This window comes from Macaca thibetana, chromosome 17 (assembly GCF_024542745.1).
Source record: "Macaca thibetana thibetana isolate TM-01 chromosome 17, ASM2454274v1, whole genome shotgun sequence".
Taxonomy (NCBI): Eukaryota; Metazoa; Chordata; class Mammalia; order Primates; family Cercopithecidae; genus Macaca; species Macaca thibetana.
This window is the reverse complement of record NC_065594.1, coordinates 57678483-57691929: the sequence shown is the minus strand read 5'-3', so window position 1 is coordinate 57691929 and position 13447 is coordinate 57678483. Positions and strand designations below refer to the sequence as shown.

General features: G+C 36.4%; 2 protein-coding genes across 6 annotated transcripts in view; one reads left to right on the top strand and one right to left on the bottom strand.

Moving 5' to 3' along the window:
- MYCBP2 (MYC binding protein 2) overlaps nt 1–13447 on the top strand; it is a 1055480-nt gene that overhangs the window by 345408 nt on the left and 696625 nt on the right. The gene's annotated exons all lie outside the window — the stretch shown is intronic.
- The window catches only part of SLAIN1 (SLAIN motif family member 1), a 66076-nt gene that overhangs the window by 9300 nt on the left and 43329 nt on the right, over nt 1–13447 (bottom strand). For 3 of the 5 annotated variants that reach the window (XM_050766457.1, XM_050766460.1, XM_050766458.1), the window contains 3 exons: nt 10521–10670; nt 8575–8916; nt 1503–1658 (listed from right to left, as the gene is read on the bottom strand). In XM_050766457.1, coding sequence (XP_050622414.1) covers nt 1503–1658; nt 8575–8916; nt 10521–10670 — 648 coding nt within the window. Of the gene's footprint in view, nt 1–1502; nt 1659–8574; nt 8917–10520; nt 10671–11774; nt 11925–13447 lie in introns of all 5 variants that reach the window. The other 2 variants (XM_050766456.1, XM_050766459.1) reach the window with 1 other exon arrangement.

The following is a 13447-nucleotide window of genomic DNA, read 5'->3' as shown; positions in this document are numbered from 1 at the left end:
CTGTGGCATTCATTCAAGCATTCACTGAGTTCCTTATGTTCAGGTAACATGTCAGGCACTGGGAACAGAAAATCAAATAAATGATGGTCCAAGCCCAGAGGGAGCTTACAATCTAGTAAGGAAGACAAATACATTAATGGTAAAACATGGTACATTGAATAACAGAGGTAAGCACCAAAAATCTAATCCACTCTAGCATTGTTTGGGGGGTATTTGAAAAAGTGTGTTAGGGTGATCAAGTAAGCAATGAAAACTTCCAAGGGCATGGTATTTGGACTGTATTATAAAAGTAAATAGGAGTAAACTGAACGAAGAAGGAAAAGGAAGAATGCTAAGCAGAGAAGAACAACACGTGGAGCTAGAATATCCTAACAGTTAAAAGCATAAGCTCTGGGAGTAACCAGACCTAGGTCTGCCTCTCTGCTCTTCCACCTGCATGGCCTTGGACAAACTGTTCCTTAACCTGTCAGAACTGTTCCCTCTTCCACAAAATAAGAATGGCAGTAGAAACTAATTCATAGAGTTGTTGGTAGAACTAAATAAGATAATGAATATAAACTAGTTAGCACTGTTCCTTGTACAGAGTAAATGATGTCACTTGGTTGTTAGGAACTAAAACAAAGAAATGAAAGACCACACTGCATGTTAGGGAGATACAATTTGACACCCAAAACTAAGTTTGAGGGAGAAGAGCTACAAATCATTTTAGATTTAGACTTAAGACATCTGTTTGATGACTCTTGGCCAGTACACTCAGAACACACTCAGCCTCCCAAGTTTGGGCATTTTTATGAATGCTGGTAATATGACCTTGTGCCTTCCTCCTAGAGGTCAGTGTAAGACTTAACTGCAATAACCCATAGAGACAGCATGAGTAGGAATCGGGGGGGATGCCAAAACAGCACATCCCCACATAAAGTGAAGACACACAGCACTAGGCCTAATGCTCACTGTGTCGCTCACTGCTGGGTGAAACATAGAAAGTAAGTAACAGAATGTGGGGTAAGCTAAAATAGAGTGGATAAAAACTACTTTAGACACACTAAAATATAACTTCATTTAGGGGGAAAAAGGACAAAAGTATGCACAGGTGAAAACCAAGACAAAAGGAATGGCTAGACAGAATTAAGTGTGCTTATTCAGGTAGACAGCTAGAAAGGGGAGGATCTGCAAGGAAAAAAATTTTTGTATGATGAGTGGATAAATCAATCACCATGTAGTACTTCTACTATCTTAGGATATAAAGGACTACAAATAATTTACTATTATTATATAATTAACAATTTACTACTATTAATTGATACCACAGGCACTGGTAAAAATACTATTCAACTCTAATGGTGAAATAAAAAAATAAGTTACAGGGCAAGGAGAAAAGTTTAGTGTTCTTGCAAGTAAATATAAAGAAATGGAACAGTAAGTTATTTTCCTTACAATTAAAAATTATAAAAAATAATTATACAATTATACAACATATAATTATATCAAATAATTATACTCACTACAAGACTGTATTCTTGAAATTCCATTTCCAGCTCCATGCAAGCTTGAGTCAAAACTCTGACTATTTCGCACGGTGACTGGAGAACTAACATTGCTACTAATGGCAGTTGTACTTGGCATCCGGGCTAGGTTAGGCATACTTCTTCGGAGTTTATCTGGAAAAGAATTTACTAAGTTAAAAATGACAGATGTTATGCAGCCAAAATACTAGCTTTCAAAAGCAAATAACAAAAGTCATATTGTGGTCAACAATAAATAAAAAGTATTATATGCTGATGATCAAGCTTTCTAACCTATTGTACAGGAAAACACACTCCCCAACCAGAAGGGTTCCACCAAATAAACATGTGTGATGGTTAATATTAAGCGCCAACTTGATTGGATTGAAGGATGTAAAGCATTGTTCCTGGGTGTGTCTGTAAGGGGTGTTGCCAAAGCAGATTAACATTTGAGTCAATGGACTGGTTGGGGCAGACCCACCCTCCATCTGGGTAGGCACCATCTAATCAGCTGCTAGCACAGCTAGGATAAAAGCGCAGAAGAACGTGGAAGGAGCAGACATCACTTTTCTCCAGTGCTGGAGGCTTCCTGTCCTTGAGCATCACACTCCAAGTTCTTCAGCTTGTGGACTCTCAGGCTTACATCAGTGGTTGCCTGGGGCTCACAGGCCTTTGGCCACAGACTGAAAGCTGCACTGTCAGCTTCCCTACTTTTGAGGATTTGGGACTCCGACTGTCTTCCTTGCTCCTCAGATTGCAGACAGCCTATCATGGGACCTCACCTTGTGATTGTGTGAGTCAATGCTCCTTAATAAATGCCCCTTCATATATACATTTATTCTATTAGTTCTGTCCCTCTAGAGAACCCTGACTAATACAATGTGTTAAAGAAGAACAAGACTTCTATAAAAAGACACAGGGACTAGCTAAGCAGTTAGCTATCTGTTCCTATTCAATAAATGGCTAAAATTATATTTAAAAAGTTAGAAAATAATATTACAGTCATTTAATTTACCAAAACAACCCTAGAAATTGTTACATGCTTCTTAAAAAAAAAAAAAAAAAGAAACCTAGAAGAATCAAAACCAACATTTACTGAATCTTTTGCTACCATATCAAAATGGAACAAATTAATAAAATTAAAACTTCAGATGTCTTGAAATATCCACTCATGACATTAACATGACCACATTAATCTCTGGAAAGTTTTAACTTTCATGAGTATGCCACCAAATGTTTGGAAAAGAAAAAGACCAAGAGAATAGCTTCAATTTTTTTTGCCTTGCTAAGTTCATCTTCTGCCACCAAGAGGCAGCAGAGAGTCACATACAGATCTCAACGTTGAGATGTGTGAAATCACACATGTGAAATAAGCCAGCCACAAGACCACAAGTCTATGAGACACTTTTTCCTTGATCAATACACATTCCCCAAAAAACTAAAGTACCTATGTCATGTCATTTAAGCTGGGGAAAAAAAAGCATATATACGAGTACTAAGCCATAACTAATTCAAGGACAAGTACTGAATTCATTTCTTTCTCCCCTTCACACTACTCCTTCTGCATTACTTAGATCCACAAACTGTAGCCCTGTCCAGCACATCACCTAATCCAAAAGTCTGGGAGTCTCTCAAGATTCACCTTCTCTTTGCACCATACTTTCCAAGTCCTGTTAATTCTGCCTCATAAACATTTAATGAATCTTCTACTACCACCTAGTTCTTACCTCACTATTTATCACCTACATTTTCACAAAATTCTCTTAATTGGTCTCCATGTACCCTTGTGTCTTGTTTCTCCCATCCATCTCCCATACAGCCGATTCCACTCTTCCTAGAGCACAGCACACATCTAGTCACTCACTTGCTGAAATCCCTCCAATTCCAATTCCTCCCCTGCTCCTTCTACTGAAAGGTCAAGCTCCTGAGCACACCCTAGATGAGGCCTTCAAGGCACAGGCTCTTTATACTTCTCTGGCCTGACCTCTCAGCCTGCTCCCCAACCACAGGGGAGAACTCTCATACCTGTGAGCAGGCTGGTCCCTCCATGTGGACACCCATTCTCACTTTGGAGAAGGAACAAATGAACAAGGGAACAGACATTTACTGTGTTTACACTAAATACCAGGCACTCTGTGAGCTGTTGGGGATATCACAGTGTATTAGGCAGATACAGTCCCGAGTCTCATTGAGTTTATAGTCAAGATTGATGGTCTAGGTTTATAGTCTATACCAGTGCTTCTCAATCCTTCCCCACCCATTGTTGATCCTAAAGAGAAAATGTAAAACAAATTTAATTAAACTTAAAATTAAATTTTCTCCCAAAGTAAATAATAAAGATTAACATTTTGATAGGGGTAAACCATGGAAGATCATAAATCACTGTAATATCTAAAATTTTTTTCACCCCTCCAACTTACAAGATCTTTTTATCTTTATTGATATATACTCCCAAACACTAAAGTGCACATATCAGAGCATTCAATCTTGTGGTCATTTTCTTTCAAGCAAAACCAGAAAATAATGATATACTTGAATACTAATCCAAAAGGCATTCAAGTCAAAATCAAACTCAGCTCTTCTCATTCCCCCTTCATACACTGCTCCTTTGACATTACTAAGACCTATTAAATGTTGCCATGGCCAGCAATTTTTGCCCCCTTGGAGTGGAAAAGACAGAAGATTAAACAAGCACAATAAGTATACTTAGATAATATGTATAATAAGAAAGCATAAGAAATTGCAGAGAGTGCTACAGTAAAAAGCACAAAAGAATATTTTACTCATGTGGCTCTTACTAATACTTTAAGATTTGGCACAATTATCCCCAGCATAGAGAAGCTTTTCTATGGACTTCCCAGCTGAGCCATCTACCTCTTACACATTTCTTTACTTTCTGTGTGTAGTTCTAGAGTAAGGATGCTCAAATATTGCCACTGACTGTTAGATTCCTGGGTACTTTTCCTCATTATCTTCTTGAGGCCTATTTTTAACAATCGTATGTCTCATATTCCCAAATTCCTATTAAAGTTCCCAGCCTCAAACAGCAGGTACGTCATATATCAGCAAATATTATGTGTATGATTTGGCAGACAGTGTGTAGTAAGAAGAGAGGAATTAGAAGGATTCATCTCTACATACTCTTAGTGGCCACATCTAGATCTTTTGAATATCATAAAATCTAGTGTAAAAAAGTCAGCCTCTATCAGTACTAGACTATTTTCACTATATATATATCCTATATATATATATTTAAGCAGCAGGGAGGCACAGGAACATAATTATATGCTATTGAGAAAATTAATTGAGTTTCTATATTTCTTTTTAAAATCTCTCTCCAACTATTTACTATAATAGTTTTCATATATATAGAAATGTTTAAAAATAGTATCATAAACACCTGTTTTTCCACCTGGCTATACTAGTTGTTTCCATTTTGCCATATTTAATTCATCTCCACATATACATTTGTTTGCTTTGCTAAATGAGATAAAACTTCAGACATCTTGACACTTTTAATGTACATTGTAATTCTATAGAATCACAATATTGTAAACACATGTCAACAATTTAACAATATCATATGATAATCTGCATACAAAATTTTTCAGACATCCCAAGAATATCCTTCATAAGTTTTTCCTCTAAACCACGATCCAATCGAGGTCCATACGTTACACTTGGTTATGTCTCTAATCTGTGTTAGCCTTTAAAACCAATCTTTACTCATATTTAAGCAACAAGTCAGTTTTACAAAGCTTTAATCTTGAAATATGCTCTTAAAAATAAGGTCTTCCCAAACGTAAATATTTAGGACAGTATTCCCCTTGGAACAAAGCTGTGATCTCCAACTTGTGTCAGACCATCTGGAAATGAGGTACATTTTCTGTCAAACAATGTGAATTTTTTTTTTTTTTTTTTTTTTTGAGGTGGAGTCTGGCTCTGTCGCCCAGGCTGGAGTGCAGTGGTGCGATCTTGGCTTACCGCAACCTCTACCTCCCGGGTTCACGCAATTCTCCTGCCTCAGCCTCCCGAGTAGCTGGGACCACAGGCGCCCACCACCACGCCTGGCTAATTTTTTGTATTTTTAGTAGAGACGGGGTTTCACCATGTTAGCCAGGATGATCTCAATCGCCTGACCTCCTCATCCGCCCGCCTCGGCCTCCCAAAGTGCTGAGATTACAGGCGTGAGCCACCGTGCCCAGCCACAGTGTGGAATGTTTTAATAACCACATATACTTTAAAGTTCAGGGAACCAAAAGTAATGTTCTATTTCTATCTTAACAAGAAATCAGCAGTTTAATCTTCAAGGACTGAGATGCTGCAGGAAACTGGAAGAACAGAACAAGTAAAGAATTCAAATGAGTTTGCTCACATTAAAGAGGCAGCAAGACTCATCACTCTATGAACAAAGACTCGGGAATCTTTATGGCTAAAGGAGACGCTCATTATCTACCAAACAGCTAAATCTAGGTATCAAGGCAACACAGGCTCCAGGGGAGGTCCTCATGATAATAAGGACTACATCATGCCACCAGTAACCCCTGCCATACCGTGGAAATTATAAGAAAGTTGGTAAAGATTCTACAAGTTTAGTCATTTTGAAATTTAGCAAGTTATTCCAGATACACTTCTTTTAATTCTATGAATCCCAGAAATATCCCAGGAAGTTTTATGAGCCATCTCTTTAAATCTAAGCAGTGTAGGAACTATGAAAGCAGTAAATATTAATATACATTTCTAGTTTATTCTCAATTATTTTAAAATGAATCAACAGTTTAACAATTATTTTCTCCTATCTATATTATTTTGATAATTTAGAAAAATATTTAATAGATTAGTTTCAAAGTTAGTTACTATTCTTATTTCACAGTTTTGCTCAATATTCTATAGTAACAAATGCAGGCTAGGACATCTGAATCATATGCTAATAAAAGTTTAAAAACAAAAGGGGAGAAGACAACCTTTATTTAGCACATTCACTCCAGGCTCCAGGCAATGTAACATTCATTATTTTCATTTACTCCTTATAATATATTTAGGTGGAGAAAATGTGTACCAGATGGTTTGGTGTGAAATTATATCTAAGTTTCCTAAGAGATAGATATTATCTTCTCCACATTTTAGTTAAGGAAACCAAACCTCAGAGAGTTGAGAAACTCAGGATCTGCTGGACTTCAGAGCCTCTGCTCTCAACCATTAAGCTAACTAGTCAGAAGTCATATCCAGAAAATTGCCTTTGTATTCCATTTTTCTTGTATTGTGAAAACTAGACATTTTAGGCAAAATAAAACTACCACAAAGGGACCTAAACTGTGGTATGTCTCCACTTTCCTGTGAAGAATATCCCAGCATAGGATTCACAGAAACCCAATGTTTTTCAAACAGTGTTTGATGGATGTGAATACCACTTTTCTGAGGTACAACAAACAGCTAAGTGGAGGAGAATGATCTTATTGACAATATCAATCAAGATGCACAGCTAGCATCTGCTTGGCAACTTGACTATGATGTTCTAAAACACTTAAGGAAAAAAAAAAGCTTTAGAGAAATAACTCTAGGTGCCCTCTCAATTTTAATAAGATGCTATGACTTCCACTAAGCACATAGAATACATTGTCTTTCTGATGCTATGAGCTTTAATGTTAGTCACGATGACATTTTTTTAGCCACCACTCCTCTAAACTTGAAATCTCAAGGTAGTAAGAAAAATTATGAACATAAAATTTTAAATATTTTCAAATGATCTCTTAATTAGCATCAGTATGAATGATACAGGTACAAAGGAAAGGGTAAAAACTAAATACAGGGTAATGGCTGATCGCTAATACAAAATTTATATTTGGCCTATAAATATTTTTAAAGACCATTTGATCACTTCTGGGCCCAGTTTTCAGTAATAGTGCTATATAATTAAGAATTGTAATTGTATAATTATAAATTATTTTTAATTGGTTGGTTTCTCCATAATATATAGAATTTGTGTGTGAGGGTCCAGGTGATCATCAGTACGAAAACACACCAGGCTCAGAATATTACATGATTGCTTCCCCCATAGTTCTTAGAAGTCAGAGTCTAACTCCTGGGAGTGTGCAAGAAAGATAAATGAAGAGATGGAAAAAGTATGAAAGAATGACACATACAGCAACCCACCACGTTGACAAGACAGATCAATTTCCCATTACCATGCCACGTGCTAATGGACAGCAGCCTCCATGTTCCTGCTGCTACACAGATCTTAATTCTAGATGTCAGGAGATCAGGGGAAAGACACATCCCAAACTTCCCTAGATCTGGCTGTGGAAGAGCAGCATCCTCTGCAAGCATCCTCATTCATGCTTACAACCTCACTCTGTGCTAGGAACAGACAGTAACAGACTGAAGGTTGTGCACAAGGTAAGGAATGACAACTCACAGCCTTTGCCTCCATGGGCTTGACCACAAACTTCTCAGCTTGTACCACACTGCCTGTGCCACAGGCACCAGCAACAATGCAGAGATACTGCACATTTATAACTCATTCTGAGCCAGCTATGTCATGGAGGTTTTCTTGAAGCTGTGAGTTTATAAATCTGGGATACATAATCAGAAGCCAGTCAACTAGAGATGCAAATTTAGACCAAACTGAGAAGGTCTGGAGGATGATTTTAAATCTGAGAAACATTGACCAATTATCTATATTTCTCTTAAAACTGTTTTTTGGCTGGGCATGGTGGCTGTCATCCCAGCACTTTGGGAGACCAAGGCGGGCAGATTACCAGAGGTTAGCGGTTCAAGACCAGCCTGGTCAACATGGTGAAACCCTGTCTCTACTAAAAATAAAAATTAAAAAAAATTAGCCAGGCATAATGGCATGTGCCTGTACCCCGGCTATTTGGGAGGCTGAGGTAGGAGAATTGCTTGAATCTGGGAGGTGGAGGTTGCAGTGAGCTGAGATCGTGTCACTGCACTCCCACCTAGGGGACAGAGCCAGACTCTGTCTCAAAAACAAAAACAAAAACACAAAAACCATTTCTTGACCATATATAAAAAAATCAAAGCATATCAAATACCAAAAAAGCATACAACCTACCTCCATTGGTCCTATTTGGTTGCTGATCTGGAGTTTGGGCTTGAGGTGAATAATACTGTTGCTGCTGGTAATTATTTGAAGGAAAATACTGGGAACTGGGACTCCTCCTACAATCCCGAATGCTGGAGAAAGTCTGTGAATGGGGAATTCCTCTTTGGAAAGGGGAACATCTTGGAAGACGAGGCTGAGGTGGTGGCAAATGATCAAATTCCTCTTCATCCTCCAGACTGTATCGGTCATATTCTTGATCACTACATGTCCCTTTTTTTCCTGAACTCAGTGACACACTGGAACTATGTCTTGATACAGATGCTGAAGTAGAAGCATAATCTTGCCTGAGACCTATAAAACAACAAATAGTACTCTAATGTCTTTTGACCTAGCTAACATTTAGTTATAATTAACCAAGTATTAGATGAAAAATTGTGCCAAACAAATTACTCACAGAGACTTATTATCTTGTTCTCAAGTTTACTAAATTGACAAGTTAGGTTTACCAAGATGATAATCACATTTACCTATGAAACAGATATCTAATATTGGACAATTCTGTTTTGCAAAAAGATTGCCCCAATTCCAGTGAAGATTATATATACCTGCCACAGCTCATTCATTAATATCTATCAATTTCCCCAAATGATCCCTTTTCAAATCAAGAGATATTTTAGAAGGGGAACTTAGGAAGAAGTATTCATCTCATTATGAATAGTTTGCTATGAGTTAAAACAATTAAAATCTTCAAATCTCTGCCCAAGTAGGAAGTCATTCTGCTCCCCACCCCCGACTTTTAAAGTCAAAGGGAAAGTTTAAAAGCCGAGGGACAAATATTTTCCCAGAAGGTCATCTCTCTATTGTTCTTTTATGTTACTAATGTTACCTCTTTCAAAGCACACTGACACCTCAAAACTTCTAATAGTTTTAGGTCATCCTATATGGTAATCATCTAAAAATAGTCAAACTACAAGTTTCTCATTATTTAACCCATTGCCAGTACTACAATTTTTTTTTAAAGTGGTCTAACCCTGACTACTTAACTTCTGAAACTGACATACAATATTTTAGCCATATATATTTTTAGAAAGAGTATTTAAATTTGCTTTTACTAAATAATGATATAAAATAACCACTTTTCCCCTTAAAAATGTATCTTATTAAATCCTGCATAAGCATTACCATGTTTCTCATAGAAGCCTTGACTAATTCTGAAAGCAGGAAATTATTATGCTTAAATACTTGATTATTTCTACTTATGTTGGCTGAAAAGATAACTCCAAAACAAACACTCCAGTTCTGTGCCTTTTGATACCATTAATGCCCTTCAACTAGTTCACTCTCAGATTATTTTTTGTAACTTTATCGCAGAACCAGTGACAAACTGTCCTATTTCTACTTATCTACTCTTTCACAATTATTTACCCTGAGAAGTATGTCAATGCATTTTAACTGAAATTTTAAGATAACTGTAGACTCACATGAAGTGCTTAAAAAAAAACAAAACTGTGCCCTTTGCCCAGTTTCTCCCAGTGGTAACATTTTGCAAAATTTTAGAATAATATGACAGCCAGGGTATTGGCAGTGATATAATCCACTCATTTTATTCAGATTTTTGCAGAGGTAGGGGTGTGTGTGTGTGTGTGTGCGCGCGCGTGTGTGTATCAGAGAGAGAGTATTAAGCTGTATGCAATTTTATTACCTAGAGGTTCAAAGATCCACCAATAAATAGTACCAACACTGTAAAAATCCTGTGTTGCCCTTTTATAACTACATCCAGCTTTGAGACCCTCTTGAGACCCTAAGCCCTATCCCTAAAACTCCACCAACCACTAGTCTGTCCTCCGTTCCTAACATTGTTTGCCCATTACCTAGAGAGAAATGCCTGAACCTGCCCCTTTGCCTGTATATTCCAAGTGGAAGCCTCACTTTTCTAGTTTAGAAAGAACACATACTTTCTTCTTGCAGACGAGCCATGATCTGAACATCAGTGAGGTCCTGTAATTTATATCCCATGGAGATAGAATCATCCTCCAATTCTGAAGTACTCAGCTCACTGTCGATAGATGACTGGGGACTGAGCGGGGAGCCCCTGGAAGTGTAACCTGAAACACAAAGGAAATGTGTGTTCTTTCATCTGCAGGATTGGTATCCATATATGCCTTACAATTCATATACAAACAGTCAGCAATTTGTCTCATGTTTTCATGCTACAAAAATCACCAACATGTCACCATTTAATGGTCAATGTGCACATGATGTGTATACAATTCGTATATACAAAACCACTTGTTCATTGTTTTCAAATTCAATTTTCACAATTTAAAAAGTCACTATGTACTATATACTTAAATTGTTAAGAGGGTAGATTTCACATTACATTTTTTATCACAATGCAAAATTCACTACTGCTAAAATCTACATCCTATTAGATATGTCCATATCTAAAGGCATGGTATAAGAATATATATTCATGTGTACTTTAGTAATAAGACATTGACAGTAACTGATTATATAATTTTAAATTAAATTTTAATCTGGTCCATTTGTTAATGAGTACAAACAGCAGTGCTACAAATGGGTAAGAATATCACTCCTAAAAGGCACACGTACATATGCAGAAACATATACAACACCCACATAATATAGACCAGAGAGTAGTCACAGGAGACTTATAGCCACCCATGAGAGTAAAAAACTCGATGGTTTCAGATAAAAGAACCAAAGAACAAATAGAAGAAGGCTACAGGAATGGAATCACACAAATGCTGAGAAAAATAAGAAAATGGTGAGATCCTCATTCATAAAAAGCCACTATGACTATTTTCTTCTACATAGCCTTAGCTAAATTTAAAAGCTACCAGAAAAAAATTTTAAAAAATAAAGACTTACAATCTTGAATAATAAAAACTACCTAAATTGTGTTTGACATTTAATTTTAAAAACACATAAGCATTCGGAAATACAGAACTGCAGGCATATACTTTTGCTAAAGAGGTAAGACTGTCTGCTACATACAACTGAGAGCAGTAGATCAATGGTGTTAGAGTACAAATTAGTGCTAGGCCTTTTGTACCCAAAGTAAATGTGCAGCACAAACTCTCCATTCTAAGGTTATTCTGAAGCTTTCCAATGAAAGATGAATATTTAAGCTGTGTTTAGTAACTGAATTACAAAGCAAGCAGCTAGTCAAGAAGTTAAAATATTACCTGTTTTTTCAGGTGTTAGTATTGCTTTATTTGAGGTTTTAGAGAAGCTGGGAGTATTAATGCCATTGCTATAAGGGCTGAGTCTTGCAACAGGACTATAAGGAAAAGCCAGTGAGGCAGCTGAAGAGAAGAGACTCCGCCATCGGCTAGCTGTCATAGAAGCAGAAAATAGCAGCAGTTAGCTATATGCAAGCAGATGTTGACTTGTCAGAAGGAGAAAGGGAAGAGATTTTAAAAACAAAGAGAGACAAAGCAACTTTTCATAAGACTATTTTAACTGACCTCCACTTGTCTAAATACAAAATATATACAAAATAAACAATTTGTGAATTAGGGTCCTATTTATACATCCATTTTAAAAAAGTAAATCAATCTTACTTTGATTAAAGCCAACATGCCCGTATAATAATGAAAATTTATTTTGAGTTTCTACGTTAGAAATGTTTTCAATTTTCTATTTCCATATAAGGATTTAGTGTTTTGCAATATAAAAAAGGATTAGTGTCAAAAGAAAAGCTCAAATGTATAATCTTCCTAATCTTTAGGAATTAAGGGAAATGTTAATATTAACTATATGTAATTCTATATTTTTCTACTCAGTATCAGAATACGTTGATAAAAAATATTTTATGTAAATTCATTATCAGATTATGGGAGGACTCAGAATGACTATTGTGTTTCCGAATGGCCTTGAGACCAAAACAATGTTTAAAGGAAAAACGGTGTACAAAGTAACAGAGGGGTATCTATACCAGAACTTAACAATGACTATCTTAGGTGGCCGGTACAGAGACTATTGGCGATCGCTTGGATTTTTTCTTTTAAAAAATCTTGCAAATTATCTGCATTAAACATACATATTATTTATATAACTAGCTTTTCAAGGTAGGAATATACATGTTATTACTTTAATACTATGTTTTAAATTAAAATAATGAACAAAAAGGAATCACACCAGCCATGGGCAGATGATCTCATTCTTACATTACCTCACTTGTCTAATTAATGTACTTCTCCCCTCCAAAATTACCACCCCTTGTATCTCCATGTTCTTGGGGTCACACACACACTCACACAAATCCCAAATCATAAAAGCTTAAGTCACACCAAACATGGTTTACTCTCCTGTCAGGAGATACAAATCAATGTGCTAGGCAAAATTCACTTTTCTGAAAAGTAATCATTTAGACATGTACTAAGCAGAAGGAATGATATAAAAAATATAAACAAGGCTAAACGTCAAGAAATAACTTGGTTTGTATTCACTGGAAATTTAACAAAACTTGAAAAACCAAGTCTTAAAAGGACTGCTTTGAAATGTATGCCCCCAGACCACTTTTAATGAGCAATGCTAATGAGCAATCAGACAGCTGAAAAGTGCTTTAAAATGGGCAGTGGGATGGAGAGGGGGAAAAAAAAAAAACTGTGGGATGTGGACAGTCAAGAAAATAATCAGCTCAGCTCCATACTGGGACTCTTCAGATCCTTGCAAAACACCATCAAGTTTACTTAAATATATATATAAATATATATAGATAGATAGATAGATAGATTTTCCTTTTACTTCAGAATCAGTATGTACCAACATATTCTAACAATTACATTAAAAATATCTTTTCCTTAAGTATATGGAAGAACTAGGCAAGGAAACTACATTCGCAATGACAACACTT